The 22,738-nt window shown below is 33.5% G+C and overlaps 1 protein-coding gene across 1 annotated transcript in view; it reads right to left on the minus strand.

Annotated features, from left to right (window-relative positions):
• Positions 1-323: 323 nt before the first annotated feature.
• Positions 324-22,738, minus strand: part of LOC129222494 (RNA helicase aquarius-like) — a 40,759-nt gene continuing 18,344 nt past the window's right edge. Inside the window, 3 exon segments of the mRNA XM_054857007.1 lie at positions 324-929; positions 7,478-7,519; positions 7,521-7,710. Coding sequence (XP_054712982.1) covers positions 372-929; positions 7,478-7,519; positions 7,521-7,710 — 790 coding nt within the window. The 3' untranslated portion in view covers positions 324-371.

Genomic DNA, 22,738 nt, shown 5'->3' on the forward strand with positions numbered 1-22,738 from the left:
GAAATTTTCGAAATATAAGCTCCAAAACACAACCTTGGGCGATCTTTGGTCTCCTTAAGGGAGGGGGGAGGGGGGCCGCACCTGGTGTGAATACATAACTACATTTGAACTGAATTTTTGTGGTTAACAAATTTTCAAACCACAATGTACTTAAGGTAAAAAGAAAAACAAAACTTGCAACCCCTCTAATCTCTATTAATACTGCATAAAATTGTAGCTCAGTTTGTAAAATATCAGTAATTCATTTATGAAATATTTTTATTGAAAATCATGATTTCATTGAAAAATGAAATATATTATAATAACAAAATGCACCAGAATTCTTTTAAATATGACAGTTGTTTTATGAACATTGTAGCTTCTTCCAAAAACTACCTTCCTTCCTGGACATGCATTTTTACAAGCTCCAATTTTTGCTGATAGAAATCAAAAACAAATTTCGCCATTTGAGGCATATCATAAATTATGTAGGGCTCAGTCATGGGCACATCCTCGTTATTTCTAGAGCAAATGTAATTTTCATGCGGAGTAAGGTACAGTTCTTGAGGTCTTTGCATCAGAATTTTAAATGAAGGAGCAAGCTCGAAGCAATTTTGAAACAAAGAGACCCTTGCGAATATGTACAACCCCAGCCGTGCTCGGGACATCGCAACAACAAGTCGGCGTACGTCTCTCAAATGACCGACAGCTTTAGTCCTTACGAGAGAAAGAAGAATGTAGTCATTTTGTTGTCCTTGGTATTTGTCAACAGTTGCTATTTTCTGAGGTCGGCCAAAAAGGGGATTATCCACACATCTTTTGTTCACAACATCTCGGATGAGATGCTTTTGGCCATTGTAGGTGGTCAAGATGGATATTTTTTCAGCCGGATATCCGAGGATTCTCATGTACATGAACACTCCAACAACATATTCTGCTTCAGCCAAGTTCTGAAACAAAATGAAAGATTGCCAAATTTTCCAAAACTTCAAATGATAGAAAATCTTTTTTAACAATAAAAAATAATAATTGGAAGGGATTCGAAAATTCATTTCAGTGTCTTGTGAATTCATGAAAAAATACTTAAAAGTTTTAAATAGAAAATTGGGGGAGGGAGGAATGTAGGATTTGAAGACTACTTCTTGAGTTACTTTCTCTGTCATAATGCCTATAAACTACTTCCACTTTTTAATTGTTTCCAAATAATAATAATAATAATATAAAATTATGCCTGCCGATTACTTTGGCTTTTTAATTGTTTGTAAAATACAATGAAAAACAGTATCATTTATAAAGTTAATTTTGTTACTAAGTTTAATAAACTAATTTCAAGGCTGAACTTTAACAAGCATACCTTTGAATTTTGGGCATTTTAAACTTTTTAAAAAATGCAGGATTCTTTTTTCAGTGTTACCGCCTTATAGCCAGGGCTAAGGCAGAAATACCTGTATGATTTCATGTATTTCTGCCTTAGCCCTGGCTATAGGGCGGTAAGTTTCAGTTGAACCGAACCATTGCTTCTGTCACTCGTTTGATCAGAGCTAATTCTGACTAAGCTAGCTACCAGTTTGTTCGGCACTCTTGGCTTCCTTGTGAAGTTTTCCACCTACAACTCAGTCATTTCCTATGCTAGGCTGATGAGTGCTAATAAGCACGAAACTGCAGTCCTCGACTGGAATGACTGAGCTGGAGGTGTATTTCGTGCAAGATTCTTTTGATTTAAATCAAGTAATTAATTTAAAAGTACTTTTGAAAGTTTTGTTTTTTAACTACTTGCTCATTCAAAATTGCTTTTAAATTCAAGCATACAAACTTGCAGTATTTTGAACAGATTAATGGTAAATATAAGCTATTCTCTCTTTATGCGCAGTAAATTTATGTGTTAAAACGAGCATCAATACAGTTTTTTAAAACAAGGATTTTTATTATGTCCCCAGAAATAGGAAGCCCATATCTGAAAGTTTAAAAAACAGTTTCCTAATCAAAGAATGTGTGGCTATTTGAGATAGAACTTTTAAAATCTTCTGACTGAAACTGAAGGTCTAAAAAGGATTTTTGTGTAGGTGGAACTGTGATATTAATAAACACGAAAAAATAAAATGTACAGGAGAACCCAGATGTAAATATTGAGGGAAAGGGCTATGACCAGATATGAAAATAGTTTCTGACCTATTCTTAATTCTTGAGGTAAAACAAACACAAAAATTCATAAACTCGACAATACCCTTCATTTTGGTGGTACTGAGAGTCTTCCAGTAGTTGACTAAATTATCAGCTGGATCATTCCCAACATCACCCCTATGCCCCTTGACACAGTGAAGAGAGACTTCACACTTCAAGGGTCCTCCGTACCTACCACTATTTATAGTTTAACCAGTTGGATGGGGCCCTGAAGACAGCGTCGTGTCCAAGGGGAGGGTTTTAGGGGTTAAACCCCCTCCCTTGGGGAAAAAATAAGCAAAATGAAGAAAATGTATATTTGACTTAAATTTACTTTAATGAGAAAGTTTGCGTTCAGCGTTTTTATTTTATTTTAATTTTCTCTCTGAAGTTTTTTTGCGATTTACAACTGCTAAAGCCTTACAAACTGATGTAGTATTTCGGAAAAAGTATGGCGGACGAACCGTTGAATGATCTACCAATGCAAAGAAAGAATATCGCTTATTTTAAGGAGCTTATGGTGAATTTGGCATATGTTACATCTATGAAGATGCATTAGTGATTGTGCTTGGCTATGTAATTTGCATCTGCAAAGAGCTCTTTCTTGTTTAGTTTATTAAGGGTCATTCCATGTCAAGTGATCCAAAGTTTTTTCCATCACCTTTTTGTATTTCTTTGAAATTTGGCTCATCTATTGTACCCTTTGAGGTAATCAAAAGTCCAAATTTTTAGATTTTTATCGCTATTATTTTTTTATTTATGACACTTTGATTTTTCGAAAAACCCTCTTTTTTTCATGGATGTTTGAACATAAAATGGACGATAACTCAGCACTAAATATAGATAGAAAGATTTGATAAAAAGCATTTTAAAGTACATTAGTTGCTGTTTAATTGGATATGCAACATGACTAATTTCAGAAAATTTTTAGTTTTTAAAAAATGAAATTTAAATTTTAAACTTAAATTTTTTAGAAAAGGTATATTGAATTTTTTTGAAAAAATTCTTAAAAATGTGTGTGTATTTTATCTTCATTTGTGCAAAATTTCAAGTTGGGATCTCAATTGGATCATATTTTTATGAATTTTTAAATAAAATTTGACTTATGAAATAATGACATTTTTCAGATTCTAACTAGTTAAATATAGGGTTCTCTTACTAAGGATGGTTTAGTAAGTAGTAATTGATCATGACTATGCTTGAAATGAGCTGACATGTTTGTTGATTGGTCCCCCCCCCCCCCCCCCCCCCCCCCCGCCACACAACCACTTTTTATTTTTCTTTATTTTTTTTTTTTTTCAAAACTGTATTTTAAAAAAAAAAAAAAGCTGGCACGTAAGAGTTATAATCATAATAAACTGGGATGCACGCTGCTAAACATCAGCAGTGACTAAGGCTTATAAATGGGGGGGGGGGGGGGTCATAAAAACTAAAAGTCAGAAAAACTTTTAACAGACAAATAGAACCACTCATTTGCAGCTTTTTTTTTTCTTTCGAAAAGTGGGACGATAGGGGGAGGGGGAAGAGCAATCTGGAATGAAGCTTAACGACATGGAAGGTTATGCTCAAATTAGCAAAGTTTGTTTGATCTATAACTGCTTTTAATATATATATATATAATAAATAGATCTCGCTGCATTGATCTCCTTTACAACTGAAACTAAAAAGAAAACTAGCATTAAAGAAAAGAAGACCGCCGCACTCCAAATTTTGTAGAAAGACAGTTTTATGCGGAGATACATATGATCTGATACTTAGATTGATTTTTAGTTTAGTGTGAAAAGAATGAAACAAAATGGGGGGGGGGGGGGGGAACACTCCTATTTTGCTATGATCTTGGGGCAAACTATTTCTTTCCTCCCTCCAAAATTGAAAGTTGGCGCAGGGGTAGGGGATGAAATGAATCATAACTTTCCTTATCAGATAGTGAATTAATCAAGTAAATTTTGTGAAGTTCGGATTGAAAAAGAAACACTTGGTCCGAAAAAAAAAAAGCGTCAGGTGAGGCGTGATACTATTATAGTGTTAATCATATGTGTGGGTGGGTGGGGAATGTACTTCGTCTTGCTTTAAAGAAGAATATTTACCAGCTTTTTATATGCTTTCTATTCATTTTGTTTTATTTTATTAATTAATTTATTTTTTGCGTTTTGAAAATAGTTTTGAAAAAAAAAAAATAAAAGTGGTGGTGCTGGGGGTGGGGCTTTTTTTTGCTTTAAAGAAGATTATTTACCAACTTTTAGTAAGTTTACTATTTATTTTGTTTTATTTATTTATTTAATAAATTTTAATTTTCGAAATGTTTCGAAAAAAAATTAAAAGTGGTGGTGGGGGGGGGGAGGGGGGCTTACCAATCTACAAATTCATGTCAGCTCATTTCAAGCATAATCATGATCAATTACTACTTACTAGACCATCCCCAGTAAGAAAACCCCATATTTAACTAGTTAGAATCTGAAAAATGTCATTATTTCATAAGTCAAATTTTATTTAAAAATTCATAAAAATATGATCATATTGAGATCCCAACTTGAAACTTTGCACAAATAAAGATAAAATACACACAAATTTTTGAGAATTTTTTTTAAAAAATTCATTATACCTTTTCTAAGAAATTTAAATTTAAAATTTAAATTTCATTTTTTAAAAATTAAAAAATTTATGAAATTAGTCATGTTGCATATCCAATTAAACAGCAACTAATGTACTTTAAAATGCTTTTTACCAAATCTTTCTATCTATATTTGGTGCTGAGTTATCGTCCATTTTATGTTCAAACATCCATGAAAAAAAAGAGGGTTTTTCGAAAAATCAAAGTGTCATAAATAAAAAAATAATAGAGATAAAAATCTAAAAATTTGGACTTTTGATTACCTTGAAAGGTACAATCGATGAGCCAAATTTCAAAGAAATACAAAAGGGTGAGGGAAAAAATTACCCAAATTTTGGATCATTTGACATGGAATGACCCTTAAGCATTATTTCAGAACATAACAACCTAATATACATTCTACATTATAAAAGAATTTGTGAAGGGTTTTTAATACTCATTGCAATGTACTACATAGTAAACAGATTTAATTAAAAAGAAGCAAGCAAAGTTTGATTAAAGCGAATCTGTGATACGAAGGAATACTTTGGTAACTTGTACAGCTAGAGGTATCCTTCAAGAGTACAGCAGTCCTTACAGGTGAATAAACGCCATACTGGGATCGGCAATTTGTCGTAAAAATAAAAGCTGTAAGGGGGTTGAATCCCCCCCCCCTACTGGTAAGATTAAAACCCCTCCCTTTATGAAAATCTGGACACGGGCCTGCCTGAAGATAGCGAATTTTTTTAATCCAGACCAGAAGCTGAGAAATCAAAGATCTAGCATTCTCAGAGGCATTGATTCACTTGAGAGGACTTTGCGCCCACGACATATTTAATGTGCCCCAATCGCCATTAACAAACATGGACGACCTTTGGCCGGCAGGGATCGAACCCGAGAAACATCAGTTACGAGTCTGATGCCTTACTGATCATTTCCCCACAGCCATGGTGAAGAGAGACTGATGGCAGAGTGAGAAGTAGTTCCTCCATTTGTGGTGTTTGAATATTCTGCCGGAGGAGATTTTTCAATGATTGAAGAGCTGATTGACAGTCCAATATAATATATGAATATTTTTACTATTTATTTCCTCTCCGAGGGCAAAAAGTTTGGCCTGAAATATACTGTTGTACGTATGTAGACAGGAGCTCCAATGAGAACTGAAAAGGTCTCCTTTGAAGTGGGAAAATGTCAAGACAACACTTTTCTGTTCAGACAAACTGTAGTCGCGTCTTTTTGTATTACGTTATTGCTTGTGCTTTGGTCTTTTCCCCGTTTCCGTGAGAAAAAAAAAGAATTTTAAATGATCTCGAGTGATTTAGTTTTTGCTTCATCTAATACCATATAGACCATTTACTATAAAAAAGTATGTTTTGAAGAACATACTTACAGCGTACACTGAAAGAAAGTAACTGTCAGGGAGCTGACTAGGTTGTCGCGCTATTGGTCTAAATGACCAACATACATCAGCTACACAAATGGGCCCCATTAATCAATGTAAGGGGTGGTAAGATAGAACAAAATGTATGACAATGGGCGGGGAACAGACAAATACGCGATTACTTAAGCGTTAAAACTGTCTGTATATTTACCACTGGACAGAAAACAGCAGTGCCTGTGGGGGAGCACAGCTGTGCAAATCAAAAGAAAGCATGAGCCCAAGGACATGTTAATCTTTTCAATAGCACGCAAGTGGGAGAGATAAACTGTTCCGATGGCAAGATGCATAGGGGTTTTAAGAGAAAAAATTATTTACATGAATGAAAAAATTTTCAAGTTCTCAAGAATAAGAAAAAAATAATTCTAGTTTAAACAGATAAAACTTCCTTGAAAAAGCAATAAAAGTGCAGGATTTTTTTTTTGAGATATCAAAAAGTTTGAGCTACGGAATTTCGCGTTATTGCGAAATCAACTATATAATCTTGATAAAAATTTAGTTCTTCTGTAAATCATTATGGCTCATTTATTTACTTATTAGTTCAACTTTTTTAACTACATACCTTAATTATTTAGGTTATAAGAGGCTATAAATATTTTCAAAAAGGTAATATTGGTAAGAAGTACAGGGTCCAATATGAAAGTAAGGAGCATAATGTTATTGTGACGCGACGATAGATGGCAGCATGGTAAACCCGGCTGGAAAATGTGGCGTGGGATATGCCCTTTCAATGCATTCGGTCGTCAGTTGAGTTCGAACATTGTGAGCGGAGATTTGTGCCTCCGCTTGAAGCGTTTTCAACTTTTGTAACATAACACAATGGAGCGTTCACATGAACAACGATACGCCATAAAGTTTTGAGTGAAGCTTGGAAAAAATGCAACCGAAAAAAACATTAAAGACACGGTCAAGCTCCACCATGACAATGCCGCTAGCCACACAGCCTTCATAATTACCAACTTCATGGCCCGGAGGAACACCCCGGTGATCCCTCACCCCCCCTTACAGTCCCGACTTAGCTCCATGTGACTAATTTTTGGTTCTGCGACTCAAAAGAGAGATGAAAGGAAAACATTGGGAAACTGTGGAAAACATCCAACACCATGTTAACAACATTCCTGAGAGGCATTCCCGTCGAGGAGTTTCAGGGTGCCTTTCAGGTGTGGGAAACATGTCTCCGCAAGTGTATTGATGCAGGAGAATTGTATTTTGAAGAATATTGAACATTTGTACAAATTACGATCCATAAATATATTTCGCCAGTAAATGCTCATTACTTTCATAATGGACCCAGTAATAAAAGCTCTTACTTGATAGAAATAAGGATTTGGCTCTGATTCTCCAACACCCATTGAAATCTTCGACATTTATGAGCTGATAATCATACCAAAACCCTCCATTGGCTTTTTTGTACTCTGGTAAATTAAGTACATGAGGCAGGTTCCCAAGATTTTTATAACGCCAACGGTATAGTTCACATATGGTAGGCCTAGATCTTCCTTGAGCATCCAAGTCAATAGTGGGAATTCCAAGACGAACAAACCTAAAAAGCATGACAAAAAATTATTTCGATTGAAGCTATGTTATGACATACATAAAATTTTCAATTACACGCTAAAAAGGCACAGATTAATCAGGCCCTATCTATAAATTTTGGGGGCTCCCTGAAACAAAATCTGCAGGGCCTCTCCACAGAAGCCTACAATATATATTTATAATTTTAAAAGTCTTAAGGCTTGATTTTTAAATTTCTTGGGCCGTTGGGCCTGTTAAAGACGTGCCCCCCCCCCCCTCACTGTGGGTAAGCAGATCAGGGCCTGCGATGAATATACATATATAGTGGAAAACAAAATCTGTCCCATGAAAAGTTGTGTTAGATTAGATAAACTTTGGAAGTGTCTTTATATATGTAAGGAGAAAGATGTCAATTCAATTTTCACACCATACTAGGTTCTCCAAAAAGATAACACAAAAGTAAACAAATGGGTTACCAGAAGGCTTGTCACTTTTGAAAATCTTTTCTGGAATAAAAAATATACACCAATATCCGTTGTCTGCTTGGCACTGATTTGTTATTGTCCAAGCTAAGCACCCTACTGATAAAGATCAAGATTTACGGTCAAGTGGCGACTCAGTTTTCAAAATTGGCGGCCCCAAAAAATTTCTAGAGTCGCCAACTTTTTTGGGGGGTTATTTTTATTTTAAATCCTAAGAAAAGAATTCACTCCACAAATGCATCAGTTCAATAAAGATTCACCGATAGAAACCGTACTCCGACTGAATGTTGTTTATTTTACAAAGCTTGCATGTCCTTTCTCTCTGCCTGCCTGTATGTTGGTTATTTTACGTTGCTTGAATGTTCCTCTTACGCGATTCAGGCCATGTAAAAAAAGCAAGAATACAGTGAATTAGGAAGCCATTTGCACAAGATCAGAGCGTTTGCTCCTCTGTCTTGACTCTTTGTTTTTCAAGTAATTAGCGTACTATAATCATGATTTCAAGAAGAAATCACTATATTTTAGATTATATTTCAGATAAATTTTGATTATGCCTTCAAAGTAAATACCTTTTCACGTTTTTAGTTTAGTTGCTTAAATAGTATATTAAATTCAAACTTTATTTTTTTACATCGTATTATACACTGCCTCGGATTATACGAAGCTGTTTTTTTCTTCAGGCCCATTTTAGAACCTGCAGATTATAGACCGCCCGCCGATAATACGCAGGAAAATATGGTTATTAAATTACAGGGTTCGTACGCTCCGGGAAAACCTGGAATTGTCAGGAAAAATGACATAGTTAAAAATGTCGGTGAAATTTCAAATTTTGCCACAAAAAATTTTTTTTCCCAGGGAATTTTGTACCTTGAGTTCTAATCTTCGTTTTTATCGATGTTTCCTGAAAAAAAAATGTAAAAGTTTTGAGGCAAAATGACGCTGGCAATAAAATAAAAACGACGACTCCAAAAAAAAAAACTTCAGAGGACGCCATTTTTGCCCCTCAATAGTTCCAAAGAAAAAAATTCTAAGGGTAAACAGGAATTATGCACAAATTTAAAGGGAGAAGAACATTTTCCTGCATCTAAAGCACAAGCCTGCGGATGGTAGGGTCAATTGGGAAAACCGTTTTTTTGATCCTTTAATTGAAAAGTCTATTCAGCTACGAATGAAATGTAGTCGCCATTTTTGGTTATTCATAAGATGGAAGTAGATTTGATGCTTAAGGCTCTTCTATACCGTCCATCTTGGATTTCGACGCTAATGCTTTCTCTACGGGAAAATCTGCTACCTGTGCAAAGCATAACACGAGAAATTACTGGAATATTTTCATGCGGTTTGTTTTAAACGATGGCTATGACACAGAACTAGATATGCGCTTTTTTATTTTTTCTGTAATTATTTTGAAATTTTTTTAATAGCATTTTAAAACTTTAAACGACTATTTTAACACGTTTGAAAAATGATATGGAAAAACTGAAAAAGGAGCGCAAAAGATTGAACATTTCTCTTTAAAAACATATTTTGAGTTTGTTTCTGAGACAATTTGTTCTATTGATATTCTCCACGGAGTAAAGCCTTGTTTTCGAAAAATTGTGAAAAACTGCGAAAAACACGCCTTTCACCAGACCACACCCATTTCCTCCCACTTTGAGGGGCCACTTTCTCTTCTCCCCCAGGGTCTTCAGGGTCTTGGGGTCTTGTCTTCTGCTTCTCCGCTCCTCCGCTTTGCCTCAATGGCAGGCAATAAATTACTGAATCCCTACTAATGACCATTCATTCTTTGTCGTTTTGTGTGTTGGTCTTGTATTTCTGTGACATCGACGAAACTCGTTCTAAAAAGAAGTTTTTTTCTTCTTTCGAGTTCTATTCGATAAGTTTTTGAAATTATTTAGGTGATATATTTTTCAATGCTGTTTTAATATAAGTACCCCCGTTTAAATGTAGAAGTTATTTTGTTTGAAAAATCAGTGAAAATTACCGCATCTTATAATGGGAAAAAAATTCGAAATGCCATTTTTATTTATGTATTTCTTTATTAAATTATTAATTTAAAAAATATATAGCCAAGTACAGTGATTGCGATTTATATCTCGATGTGAAATTTGCAAAAATATAAACGAATTCACTTAAAATACACTAGCCACATTAGGGGAAAAGTGGCGAGTAAATCATGAAATTTCCCACTCCTGAGTGTATGTGCAGTAGAATGAGATTAATCTGGCGATTATACATATTCCTCAGAGATTATTCAAAATGGGGTTGTTTCCTTCAGTCAGAAGTACTATTTTTAGTCATTGAAATTGATAGAATAAGCAAAAAAAAACATGAAGCGAGAAAAAACTTTCATTTCCAGATGCTTATTTTTTAACATGTCCGATTTTGAAAATAAGACGTGGTCTTTATGACGTCACAAATGATGTACTTAGGCGCATCTGTGTATTGCGTTTTCACGTTATTGTATTCAAGAAGCGAATTAAATATTGCGCTCTACGTTTGCTATCAACCATATCGTTGCCATTACACTTGAGTAAAGATGCGAATTAAATATTACGCTCTACGAATGGCAACAGTGAATGGTATTTCATCATTTGTGATGTCATCGGCAGAAGCGTACATAATAAAAGCGTACCGATTAAAATAAATTTTTAAAATTATTAAACTTAGTCAAATTATTTAAAGAATGGTCAGATTCTATTTGCAACTCCAGAGCTCGAATACGCTACCTTGCGGTGATTAACAATATTAAAGAAAAAGGTAAAACATTCCATGCCACGTGTTTTCTTTGGGTAAATTACAGGCTTCAGACAGTTTGTTGTGTAATGTAATTTCAGAAGAATAGAAATGAAAGCTTCCCACAAACACGATCAAAAATTACTGTCATTCACCGTCAAAGCAGGTTATAAGTTACGACATCTGTTTGTTCTACCTTTTACATCCACTATTAGACAGTGATTGCAGCGCCCCCTATAGTTTATTGGAGTTGCGAATGTTTTTAAGCATGCTCTTTCAGGAAAAAAAAAAAAAAAAAAAAACTTTTAATTTTGGAATCAACCCCATTGCCACTAAAGTTGGGAAATAGTCTTTGTTATAATAAAGCTGAAGTCTGTCTGGATGTCTGGTTGTCTGGATCTCTGTGACGTTATGTCCCTCGGATGTTTTGTCCGTTGGACGTTTTGGTCATGAATGTTATGTCCGTGGACGTTATGGATCTGGACGTTATGTCCGGTTCCCGTGACGCGGATAGTGCCTTGACCGTTCTGCCGATTTTCAGGAAATTTGGCACAAAGTTAGTTTGTAGCGTGGGGTGTGCACCTCGAAGCAATTTTTCGAAAATTCGATTTTGTTCTTTTTCTACTCCAATTTTAAGAACACTTTCCCGAGCAAAATTATCATACGACGGACGAGTAAATTACCAAGTTATCATAACGTGGAACCGTAATATGGTAAGCCAATAGGCGAAAAATTCACCATACATTTTTTGTAATTATACAGGCGAACCATAAGACCTTTTAATTTTCTACTACAAGCAAAGCCGTGTGGGTATGACTACTATTTAATATTTATCAAATATATTTCTTGACTCGTAGTGGTGAATACAATAAAAGTCCATAGCTTTTCTAAAAATCAGGTCAGTTTGTATAGAAAAAATATTTTGCTTGACAATGTTCCTGAACTAGCAATATTAATTAAAAATAATCGTCTCTTTCTGGAAGGATCAGATATATCACACACAACGATGCCTTTGAAAATGAAGTTTAGTAAAAAAGTTGCTAATAATTCGGAAAGTCACAGCAGAATGAGTCTGAATAGGTTATCTTACAAGAAAATGTTTTTCTTTAGAATATTGGCTTGGTTTGCTTTTTGATATCGAGGCTTTGTGTGTTATGCATTTACTTTCAGATCTTTAATTTTCAAGACTTTGACATTATATAGAATTCTAAATATGTAATTAAATTTGAAGTTCCGTTTTGTTTAGGTAAACATTAAATAGTTAATAATATAAACTTTTTTTTTATAGAATTAAAACTATTATCTAATATACATTTTCCACGGCAAGAAATGAAAGTAATGTACAAAAAAAAGGCACATTTCAGTTTTTTAATTGAAATATTATTGGAAATTTTAATTGCAACCGAGACATTTTTCTTTTTTTAGACGATTGAGTTTTCTGGTGTTGCTTGAAAATGTTCAGTTTTTGCAATTAAGATCTCATTACTCCACAAATAATCCTAATTTATTGCATTATCCACGAATAGGAAATTATGTGAATAAACTAGTAAATTTGATAAACATTACATAATGTATCATATTTACCAAGTCTATTGAAAATTATGAATAATCGTCGCTAGTTATATATAATCAACAGTTTGTTTCCGTTACACACACACACGGCAGGGAGGTACTTGGGCACCCGAGTAGGAACGTAGGTGGTTTTTGGAACGCCAAAAAAAGAACCAAACCGTTACAATTTTAATTTTAGGGCTTTACGATGCATCGATGCATCGTAAAGCCCTAATTCCCAGACATCATTTCATTGTTCTTTAACTTGAATTTGCAATAATTATTTTTACATTTTAAAGAAATTGTCTGCTTGTATTTTTACATTAATAAAATTTTTTTTAACATCTTTTATGTGTCTCTTTTTTCAACAAATACTTGCCTTTTGCTTTAGGCGGAGAGGGGGAGTGCAGGCCAGTCATTTCGATTTTTTTTTCCAATTGTGGAAAAAGGTGTACACTCTTCAAAATTTTTATAGAGAACCAACTAAAACCACGGCCTTTCGTACGTAAAGAATAAATGTTCAAAAATCAAGGGGGGGGGGGGGGAATGTCAACCCCCCCGTAAATGACGGGCCTGTGAGTGTGACTATGCGCATCAAAGTGGGAAATTATGGTGGTAAGATTCTGAAGTGAAGATTTGACTAAATCTTATAAGATACAGTCGAACCTCGTTAAAACGAACTTTAATGGATCATTAAAATCGATTATTCTTAACAGAATTCGTCTTATTCGAAAAACAAAAACAATGGGACAGAGAATACATAAAAGTCCGTTTTAGAAGTAATTCTTTTTAAGCGTGTTCGAATTAACGAGGTTCGTCAGTATTGTCAAAAAAAAAAAAAAAAAAAAAAAAAAAGAAAGAAAACTAATCAGCTCAAAAAAGAAAAATTAAAATAAAAAATAAACTCAAAAAATTACGAAATTAACATACTCAAATATGACGAAATTAATTTGACGAAACTAATACTCTCAAAACTACGAAAATGATTGTCGATTTGACGAAACTAGAATGAAGAAATATTTCGTTACATTTGACGAAATTCGCATCTTCAAACCAGAGACGAAAGCAGTTTCCTCAATTTGACGAAATGTTCGCTCGGAGCATATCCCTGGAAGCGATTTCGTCAGAAACGAAGAAAATTTCGTCGAATATGAAAGTCCATTTCTGAGAGTGTGTTAACGTTGTTTCACTTGCTTTTAAACATTATTTACGTTTGGCGGACTAGAAGTATGGATTGATATAATTTGTTTTAATTCCAACTTGATTAACACTACCTTTTATGTATTTGTTTATTTTTAATTTAAAAAATAACTTATTTGTCAAAATTATTGACAGAAACAAATCTTTTCAATAATGCGCAATTAAATTTCGGCTGGAATTTTGTCTTTAAAACTATTATTTGTGTGTGTGTGTGTGGACATGGAGGCATATACTACTCTTCCACTGACCACTGAGTTCAAAATTCGTCACGTGTGTGTCGGTGGTTCTTCTTAAAACATAATTGGAACTTGGAACTCGATACTCGACCAAAGTGCTACTCGGTACGTCTCTAATGCATGAATTACTGAAAGGTTCTTTTGTTCAATGAAATGATAAAAAAATATTTCCTAACATGTTTCCCTTCGACATACTGGGTTGATAAAATTAGAATTTTTATCATATCCTCCTTGAATGTACGCGAACCTTTTGAACCTTTTTTTTTTTTTTTTTAATGCCTGGTCTGTGCTCGGCAGTTATAAAATGGCTTTTAACAATTTTCCAGTGCACAGTTCACCGTTTTTGTGTAATGTTAATTTTTGTTCTCAAGGTGTCATTATTGTACTTAATGATATTGATCTGAATTATTTTCATTACTGCATTAAAAAATTCAAACCCTGAGCAGTTTTAAATCGAATGAAAGAAGTAGAAATACCTTTTCCGTCGGACTGCGATCTATTGTTTCCACTTTATCTCATGTAACTTGATTTTATGTTATGTTATTAGGTAGTTTTTATTACTTGCTCCTTTCTTCGGATTGAAATGTTGCGTTGAAAACCCGAGTACAGTCAAATACATCAGTTGATATGAAAAAATAGATTCAAGGAACGGGAATTTATTTCTAACTTGTAGCATTGTGGAACTGATAAAATTTTATTCAGGGCGAATGACTGATGTCTGAGAATAACATTCATATTTATAGTGGAATATGTTTTTGTTTTTGTTAGTGATAGTTCTTGAAATTGCGCCTTTTATCTCAATGACTATTATACATCCCCCTCCCCCCTCGCAACGTTAATTTCTGTTCCCGCCCTCCGCCCCTGTTTGTAACTGAAAAGGGAAAAAAAACCTTAGAATGTTTCTATTTATTCTCAAGTATCACTTATTGTGATATGTGCAGTAGTTTCGGAAATTCGATTTTTAAAAATTTTGTTCATCATTTGTGCGCACCATGTTCAATATTGAAATTTAGATGATTAATAAAGCACTTGAATTTATATTATAACTTTTCTTTTCTCTCTTTTTTTTCTGCCTTCATTTCTCAATTCTATTTTCTACGCATTCTGCAAATTTTATAGTTTGCAGAATAAGTTAATTTCCTGACACATGGTCTTCTTTCTTCTTTTCTTCTGTCACCCTTTGGCGGGAGAACTTGAGTGGAAAACTCAGACAGCTTTCCCTGCTATTCCTTTCGCTGAATACTAAATTCTCGGAAATCGTAAGCAGTCAGCTCTAGAAACACTTTGAAACGAAAACACATGTTTACTGATTTACGGAGGGGAAACAGGCCGGGTGGGAAACATGTTTTGGAACAGGATCCTTCGAATCTTTCGCAGCTCTCTCTGCCCTCGTCCGATCGCAAAGACAGTACCTTCGGGCGCAGCTTAGATTTATGGCTGTCCATTCACGTACTCAGTGATTGACGCTGTCCATCATGAAATCTGACCAATTAGCAGTGCAAAAAAAATCGAGTTAGACCCTCCCAGAAACACCCTCTGTGTTGCCACAGATTTCGTGATTTCGCCGTGTCAGATTTTACGGAGAGGTTTAGAAGAGCCTTAAATGCCTAAGTTTCCGAAAACAAAGCAGAATTGGATGTTTTCTTTAACTGCAAACTAATGAAAACAACGCAAAATGTGCTGCAACTTGTTTTTTTTTTTAATTTTAAATATGTAATTTTCTTGAGAAATTAAAAATTTTGATCTTAAAACTTAATCTTATCCTCATTGCCTTGGACGCAAATGTGCTAAAAACTTTTCAACTGAATTGTAGTTTCATGAATATTTATTATTTTTAAATTGTTTTCATGCTACAAATTCAAAAAATTGTTTCTTAAATTTTGTCGTAGTCACCATATTTGGTCATTCCCAAAATGGCAGTACACAAGACTTTTTAAGTGCCTAAGTTTCCGAAAATGGCATTGGATATTTATTGCAATGCAAACTATTGACAACAATGCAAAATGTGCCCTTTTTTCCCGGGTTATTCGTAATTATTTTCTGGAAAAATGCGAAATTTTATCTCCAGAATATTTTTTTTATTCTAACTGATTTAGACGCTTATGTACTAAAAACTCTATTTTGTCTTATAATTGTAGTTTTTTAAGGATAAATTATTATTTATAACTACTTTTATGCTACAAATTCAAAAATCTTAAATTTTTTTACTTAGTCGCCATATTTGGTCGTTTGCGAGATGGAAGTAGACAAAAATTTACAAAAACATAATTAGATGTTTATCTCAATGTCTATTGAAAGCAATGTCTATTGAAAGTAAATGTGCAAAACAGAAAATTTTTAATTTTAATGCAAACATCCTTTATATGCAAAGGACTTTTGTTAGAATGCATTATACGGTATGCCCATCGATGCAACAAGTTAATCATATTTATACTGAAAAATAGCTTATAAAAGCTTTGTACTTTGCTCAATATGTTTTGTGTTACATACTAATAAGAAAATAAAAAGAAGAATCGTAAACCAAAAGCGGAGAAAGATTGCTGCCGATTACAGCAAAATGCTAATATGAAATGCATGTGGCATCAAAGAAACGTTAAAATAAGTTGAAAGTACTTTGTTTTTAAGAAATAGTAAACAAATAAAAACAATATTGAACAAAATGTTTAAAAAAAATTTTTAAAATCTTAAATTATGACAGAATTTTTTTTTTTAACAATCCAAGTTTTTTTTTTTTTTTTCAAGTGGAAAAGTTTTAATTCTTACGCATTGCTACTTTGAACAATTTTGACTATTTTGAAAATATTTTTACTTACTTAATTTTAAATGAAGCGAGTAACCTGAAATTTTCTAAAAAATAACCTGGAAAAGTCAGGGATTTTTTTTACTAAAAGTGTATGAACCCTGTACTTTTTTCAAATTCTCTTTCTAAAACAGTTTTATGTTTTGCTTTAAATCTTGTTCTGAAAGTATGAAAAAAAAAAACCACCATAATGTTTTTTTACATAAACCCTCGAAGGTCGTTCCGATCCTATTTGATTCCCAATTAACTCAAGCAGCCTTTATTCTGAAAATCGTCAAAATAAGAAAACAAATTAATTTAAAACTTGAAAAGGCAACTTTTGTTTTTGACCGCACAAAGTCCCCCCTTCCCACCACGCTCCCCGTTTTATCATTCCTTTGCCATAGCCAATGTTCCATGTTGTCCCTTAAATCCTGTATTTAATTAAAAATCCTATACATTAAAAATACAAAGAAAAAAAACTATATTTCTATAAACTATATCTTATATTTCTGCTGTCATGTGGACGCTAATACTCGTGATCGATTAGGAATACGTTCCATTGAAAATTGTTTAAACAAAAGGGGCTAGTTTCTATTTATTCAAATAACTGTTGTAATTTTTTAATCTTCAATCGCATCAGATTGAAATATAAGCCAAATAGCCAGTCCTTTGATCGTTTTCTCTTCATAGTCATCCTAACATGGCGACGCTGCATATGGAACATAGTCGCCATGTTTGGTCATACTCTTAGTTCAAATAATGCAAAAAGAATGTTTTTTTTTTTTTGGAAATCTATTCTTGATAAATGCCAAATTGTATATTACTGGAGGAGGATTGTAGTTAAAAATTTTTATGCCAAAAAAAAAAAAAAACTAATAACCTTAATTATTGAAAAAATTCAAATCATGTTTCTCTAATATTTTTTCTATTCCCTTCGTGCTAATTTTCTTACAATTAATTCTTTTCATTCAACTAGTTACCTGAAAAAAGCATGTTGATTTTTACTGCCATGGCGTTTGCAATCATTTACAAAAATATTTTAAGGGAATTTGTTGTTGTTTTTATGGGAAATTCTTTTTTTTTTTTTTTTTTTTTCACTGTGGGACCATGGTATTGTGTACACTACTTTATTTTTGTTTAATGATTTTTTTTTCGTATGAAACTTTAAAATGGGTGGAATAAACCATTTGCTTCAGGAGCTCCCAACCTTCACCCAATGCCTCTTGTATTGAAATCCCACTCCCCCACCCCCTTTCTCGTACTAGAGCGCTGTTTTTGAAGCCCAGTAAAACTGGTGGCCACCAAGTTTTTTGAGTCTGGTGGCCATTGGCCACTTGAAAATTTTCTAAATCTTGAGGTCTACCTACTGATGCCGACAAATGACATATTTTCTTGCTTATATCTAGTCTATCTTTCTTGTGAAAGAAATATACACAAATAACAGTAGCATAACTGCACTGCTTACAGCATATCACATTAACTGTAAATATGAAATCTAAATTTTGTGAGCATTAATAAACATGTATTCAATTAAAGTTTTTTTTTTTTTGTAAAAATTCAAGGCAAACAGTAATAAAAAGACATGCTGCAAACAATAACTTTCAAACAATCATGTGCACAATAAAAATAAACTTTTTTCATAAATAAGTTCCTTCTCTTCATATGTGACCCCAGCCATCTCCATCAAACCACCAGCACATAATCTTTACTAATAATAAAGCAGAAAGACTCTCTGTCGGGATCTCTGTCTGTCAGGATCTCTGTGACGCACATAGCGCCTAGACCATTTGGTCGATTTTCATGAAATTTGGCACAAAGTTAGTTTGTAGCGTAGGGGTGTGCACCTCGAAGCGATTTTTTGAAAATTCGATGTGGTTCTTTTTCTATTCCAATTTCAAGAACAAAATTATCATTAGACGGACGAGTAAATTACGAAATTATCATAACGTGGAACCGTAACATGGGTTCAAGCCAATTGGCGAGAAAATTTACCATACATTATTTGTAAATATACAAGCGAACCAAAAGACGTTTAAATTTTTCTATTACGGGCAAAGCCGTGAGGGTACCACTAGCATAACATAAAGTATCTCTAAATAATTTAATGCTAACTTGCCCTCCATTAAGCCACCACATTCAAATAATTTCCTTCTCAAAATAACTGAATTTTTTCCCAGCAACCAATCTACAAATTCCTAAGCAGGCTATTTTTCTCAGGGACTATAGAGATCCCACTTTCCACTTTGGCATAGGCAGCTGGTGCATGAAAAAGGTCAAAAGAAGTGTGAAGGTTAGAGGGCATGGCTTTTGAGGTTTTTTTTTTTTTTTTTTTGTAAAATTAGGCTACATTACTTATTTAATGCTACTGATTTATTAATTTCTAAAAATGGAATATGGCATCAAAAATCAGGATGGATGGCCACCGTACACTTTCCCCTACCATTTTAAAGTTCCATTCCTATGAAATAAGGTGAGAAAAGTTCCTTTATTTGGAATTTTCAGTTTTTCTTTTTGTGAAATACAGTGAGAAGCAACGTTTATACGTTTTTGAAGTGACTGTATGAAACAAGCGTGTAAATGAAAAAATGTATAACAGGTCTATGTTAAAGTGTATGACTCTGCAGGGACCAATTTAAAAAACATGTAATTGATAAAAACGTATAAAAGAGAAATGTATAAATGGTGCTTCACTGTAAATCAATCAAACCCATAGGAAATTTTTTTTCAATTGATCATTAATTTTTAACTCTGAAAAATGAGAGGGATAGGCCCCTTTACTTTTTGAAGTGAGAGGGCAGTTTAAATTTTTTCATACACAAATTTGTAGCATATTTTCTTTAATATAGTGTAAGTAGCATGCTTTGAAATACTAAAACGAAAAAAAAAAGTAATGTAACAGGTAAAAAGCAGGTAATGTGTAATCAGGGGCGTAGCTAAGGGGGGGGTTTTGGGGACAAAACCCCCCCCCCCCGAAATGTTTGTCCCAAAAAAAAGGAGAGAGAGAGAGAGAAAGAAAGAAAAAGAGAAGAGAAAGAAAAGAGAAGAGAAAAAAAAGAGAAGAGAAAAGAAAAAGAAAAGAAAAAAAATAAAAAAATTTTTTTTTTTCTGAATAACAGTGGTCAAAATTTCACTTCGTTCTCCTCCCCCCCCCCTCCAGTGCCATTGAAAATCAGCTCAATGAGTGACCCTCAAGCGTAAAGACGCCTCACTCCTCACTGTGCTGCAACATTTTTTTGATAATTGAGTGAAATTTCACACTTCTCTTTAGAAATGAGATTGATTTGTTAAATCTACGAATATGTAGTCTTTTTTCGTCATAGATTCTGAAAATTGTTAAGTATGTTTAATTTTATGAGCAGCGCAGTGGGAATATTACATACAGTTGAATCTGTACGTTTCGAATTTCACAGGAAGGAAAAAAAATCGAGATAAAGAGGTTTTAAGATACGGGGGCTTTAAGAAACTTTATAGAAATTTGGAATATGATGGTGAAAATTTGAAATCGATACTATAGAGAACATGGGCTCTTGATCAAAATTCTTCTGTATTAGTTTTGTTAGGTCTTTGTTCTATTATTACATTATTATGTGCTTTATTGCCAGTTTAAAGAAACTTGGAGCATATCTTTTTGAAGAAAACGTCTTTTATTGCTTTTTGGTGCCTGATTTTTTCTTTTTCTTGTTTTTTGATTAATTATTTATCCTCTTGAGGTTAGCAATTGCTGCAAATCTAACCTGGCCAATATTCTAGGATTTTCCTTTTTTCTTTACTTGAAAAAATCTTAAACTTCCCTCCTATCATCTTGGTTTTCTTTAAGGAATCATAATTTTAAGAAAGAGAGCGATCACAGAACAGTACTAAACCAGATAACAGAGCAAAATGGCTTTTAACTTGAATGACCTTTAACCATGAACTTGAAATACTCATCCATAATGCAACTAATACTCAACCTGTGAATTTCACCCCTTTACTCTTCTTCCAAGAAAGTGCTCGAAACGACTGTCCTTTCGTTAATTTTCCTAAAAAACCTATTCGTGGAACGCATTTCTCCTTTTTTTGCCCCCTCAGCCCTTTCTGTTTCGAGTTGAAGAAAATGCTTTTGCTTGCTGCTTTGAAGATCATTGGGCTTCGAATCCGAAAATGATAGCATAGCCGGAATTCGAGACATAAGGTTGTTGTTGGCGTTGTGCTGTGATAGTCAAAACGGCCTTTGCTAACCAGAAAATCCACCGCAATCACATCGATTTGTCGAAAATGTCAGCCAATATTTACTGCGTATTCTTTTAAAAACGTTTAGTCTGAACTATTTAGAATAGTATATTCTAAGTGCACGTTGTTGTATAATGAAGAGAGCAAAACCGATAACAAGCTTTTTAACCCCCCCCCCCAAAAAAAAAAATGTAAATGACGAAAATGGTTGCTCTAAAAAGAGAAAGTTAACATCCTCTGAAGAAAACGAGTACGAAGTGCTGAAGCAGCATTAATTCCATCGAACCCTTCTGAAGGAAATTTTATTTTAATTTAAAAGAAAAACTGCATAGCATTACAGGAATAAAATGTTTAAAAACGAAATGAATCTAGACTGTTCTGTACTATTTCTGTTAGCTTGGTTCGCATTAAAAAGTAGAAAATAAACAAGATTTCTGTTTATAACACTCGAAAATTGCTGTTGCTCTCTCAAATAGATATTTATATAAATTCTAAAGCAGGTAATAAAATTAAAAATAAAAACTTGAAAGGAGAACAGATGGTATGCAGCTTTGTGCAAATAACTTTCTACCGCCTATATTTCTTCCCTCTTTTTTAATTCAAATTTTATTAATTGCTTTAGAACTAGCATAAATGTAAATACATATACAAAGCAACATATAAATATAACGATATGAAAAGTCATTTCATTTTTTGCAGGTTATAATCAAGAAGTTTTTTTTAAATTTTATTTCATGCTTTTAGTGCGAACCAAGTTTGTAAAAATAGTCTGACCACCGATGAGATTGAAAGTCGAACATCCAGTTCACAGGCGGAAATGGATCCATCTATTAGCTTTCAGGGATGCCAGCTTTTGTAGATGTGTGTTAGCCTCTAAATTAAGCAGTCACACTGAAATGAACGGAACACGCTCATCAGATATTTGATTTTCCCCCTGATTTGGATAGACTGGTTTTGACTAGACCTGTTGCTAGAAAGTTTCACTTTAAATTAAATGGAGAAAAAGGAAAAAAAAGTTAAATTTTCCAAAACATTACAAAAAATAAATTAAAAAAAAAATTCTTTGATTTTGTTTTGTTTGACACAAGTATCGAACTTGGGGCACCCCATTCCAAAGTATGTAAAAGTTCACACACACACACACACATATATATATATATATATATATATATATATATATACATATAAAAAATAAAAGACGTAACCCCCCCCCCCCCCCCGAAAGTCGGGTCTAGCTACGCCTCTGTGTGTAATAGTAGTGGCATATAATTTCAATGATACCTTGCTGCTCATTTTGACTATATATGCCTTATACAAGATATTGATTGATACAATAAACAGGATTCATACTCTATTCGGATGAAAAAATTCCATGACTTTTCCCAAGACTTCATAAAAATTGTCATGATTTTGTTACACGACAAGAATAGTACTATTTATCAAACTTGCCAATATTTGGAAACTAATATTAGCAAAAAACTTCTAGGTGAATGCCACTACCTTATTTAAGCACTTACTTGTGCTTGAAAAAATACCAGTGTGCACATAAAAACCTAAACTATTCTTATTTGTTTTCTTCATGTAAGTTTAAGTAAAGTAAAAATGAATAAGTCATTACTAAGTTTCAATAAATTTGCTTCAAAAGTTGCCTTTTAGTGTCAATAGTGCATTTAATCATCCACATAACTTGACAGTATTTTGGTTCTTTAAATTAAAGCCACATTCTTTAGTAAAATCATATATTTCTAAACCAGCTATTTTATTTCATTTTAAAAATTCAGTAGCGAATATATCTTCAGATTCATACGTACTTGTTTACTTATTTGCACATTTTTAAACGTATATAAATTAATAGGTTCAGAA

This window comes from Uloborus diversus, chromosome 5, assembly GCF_026930045.1.
Source record: "Uloborus diversus isolate 005 chromosome 5, Udiv.v.3.1, whole genome shotgun sequence".
Lineage (NCBI taxonomy): Eukaryota > Metazoa > Arthropoda > Arachnida > Araneae > Uloboridae > Uloborus > Uloborus diversus.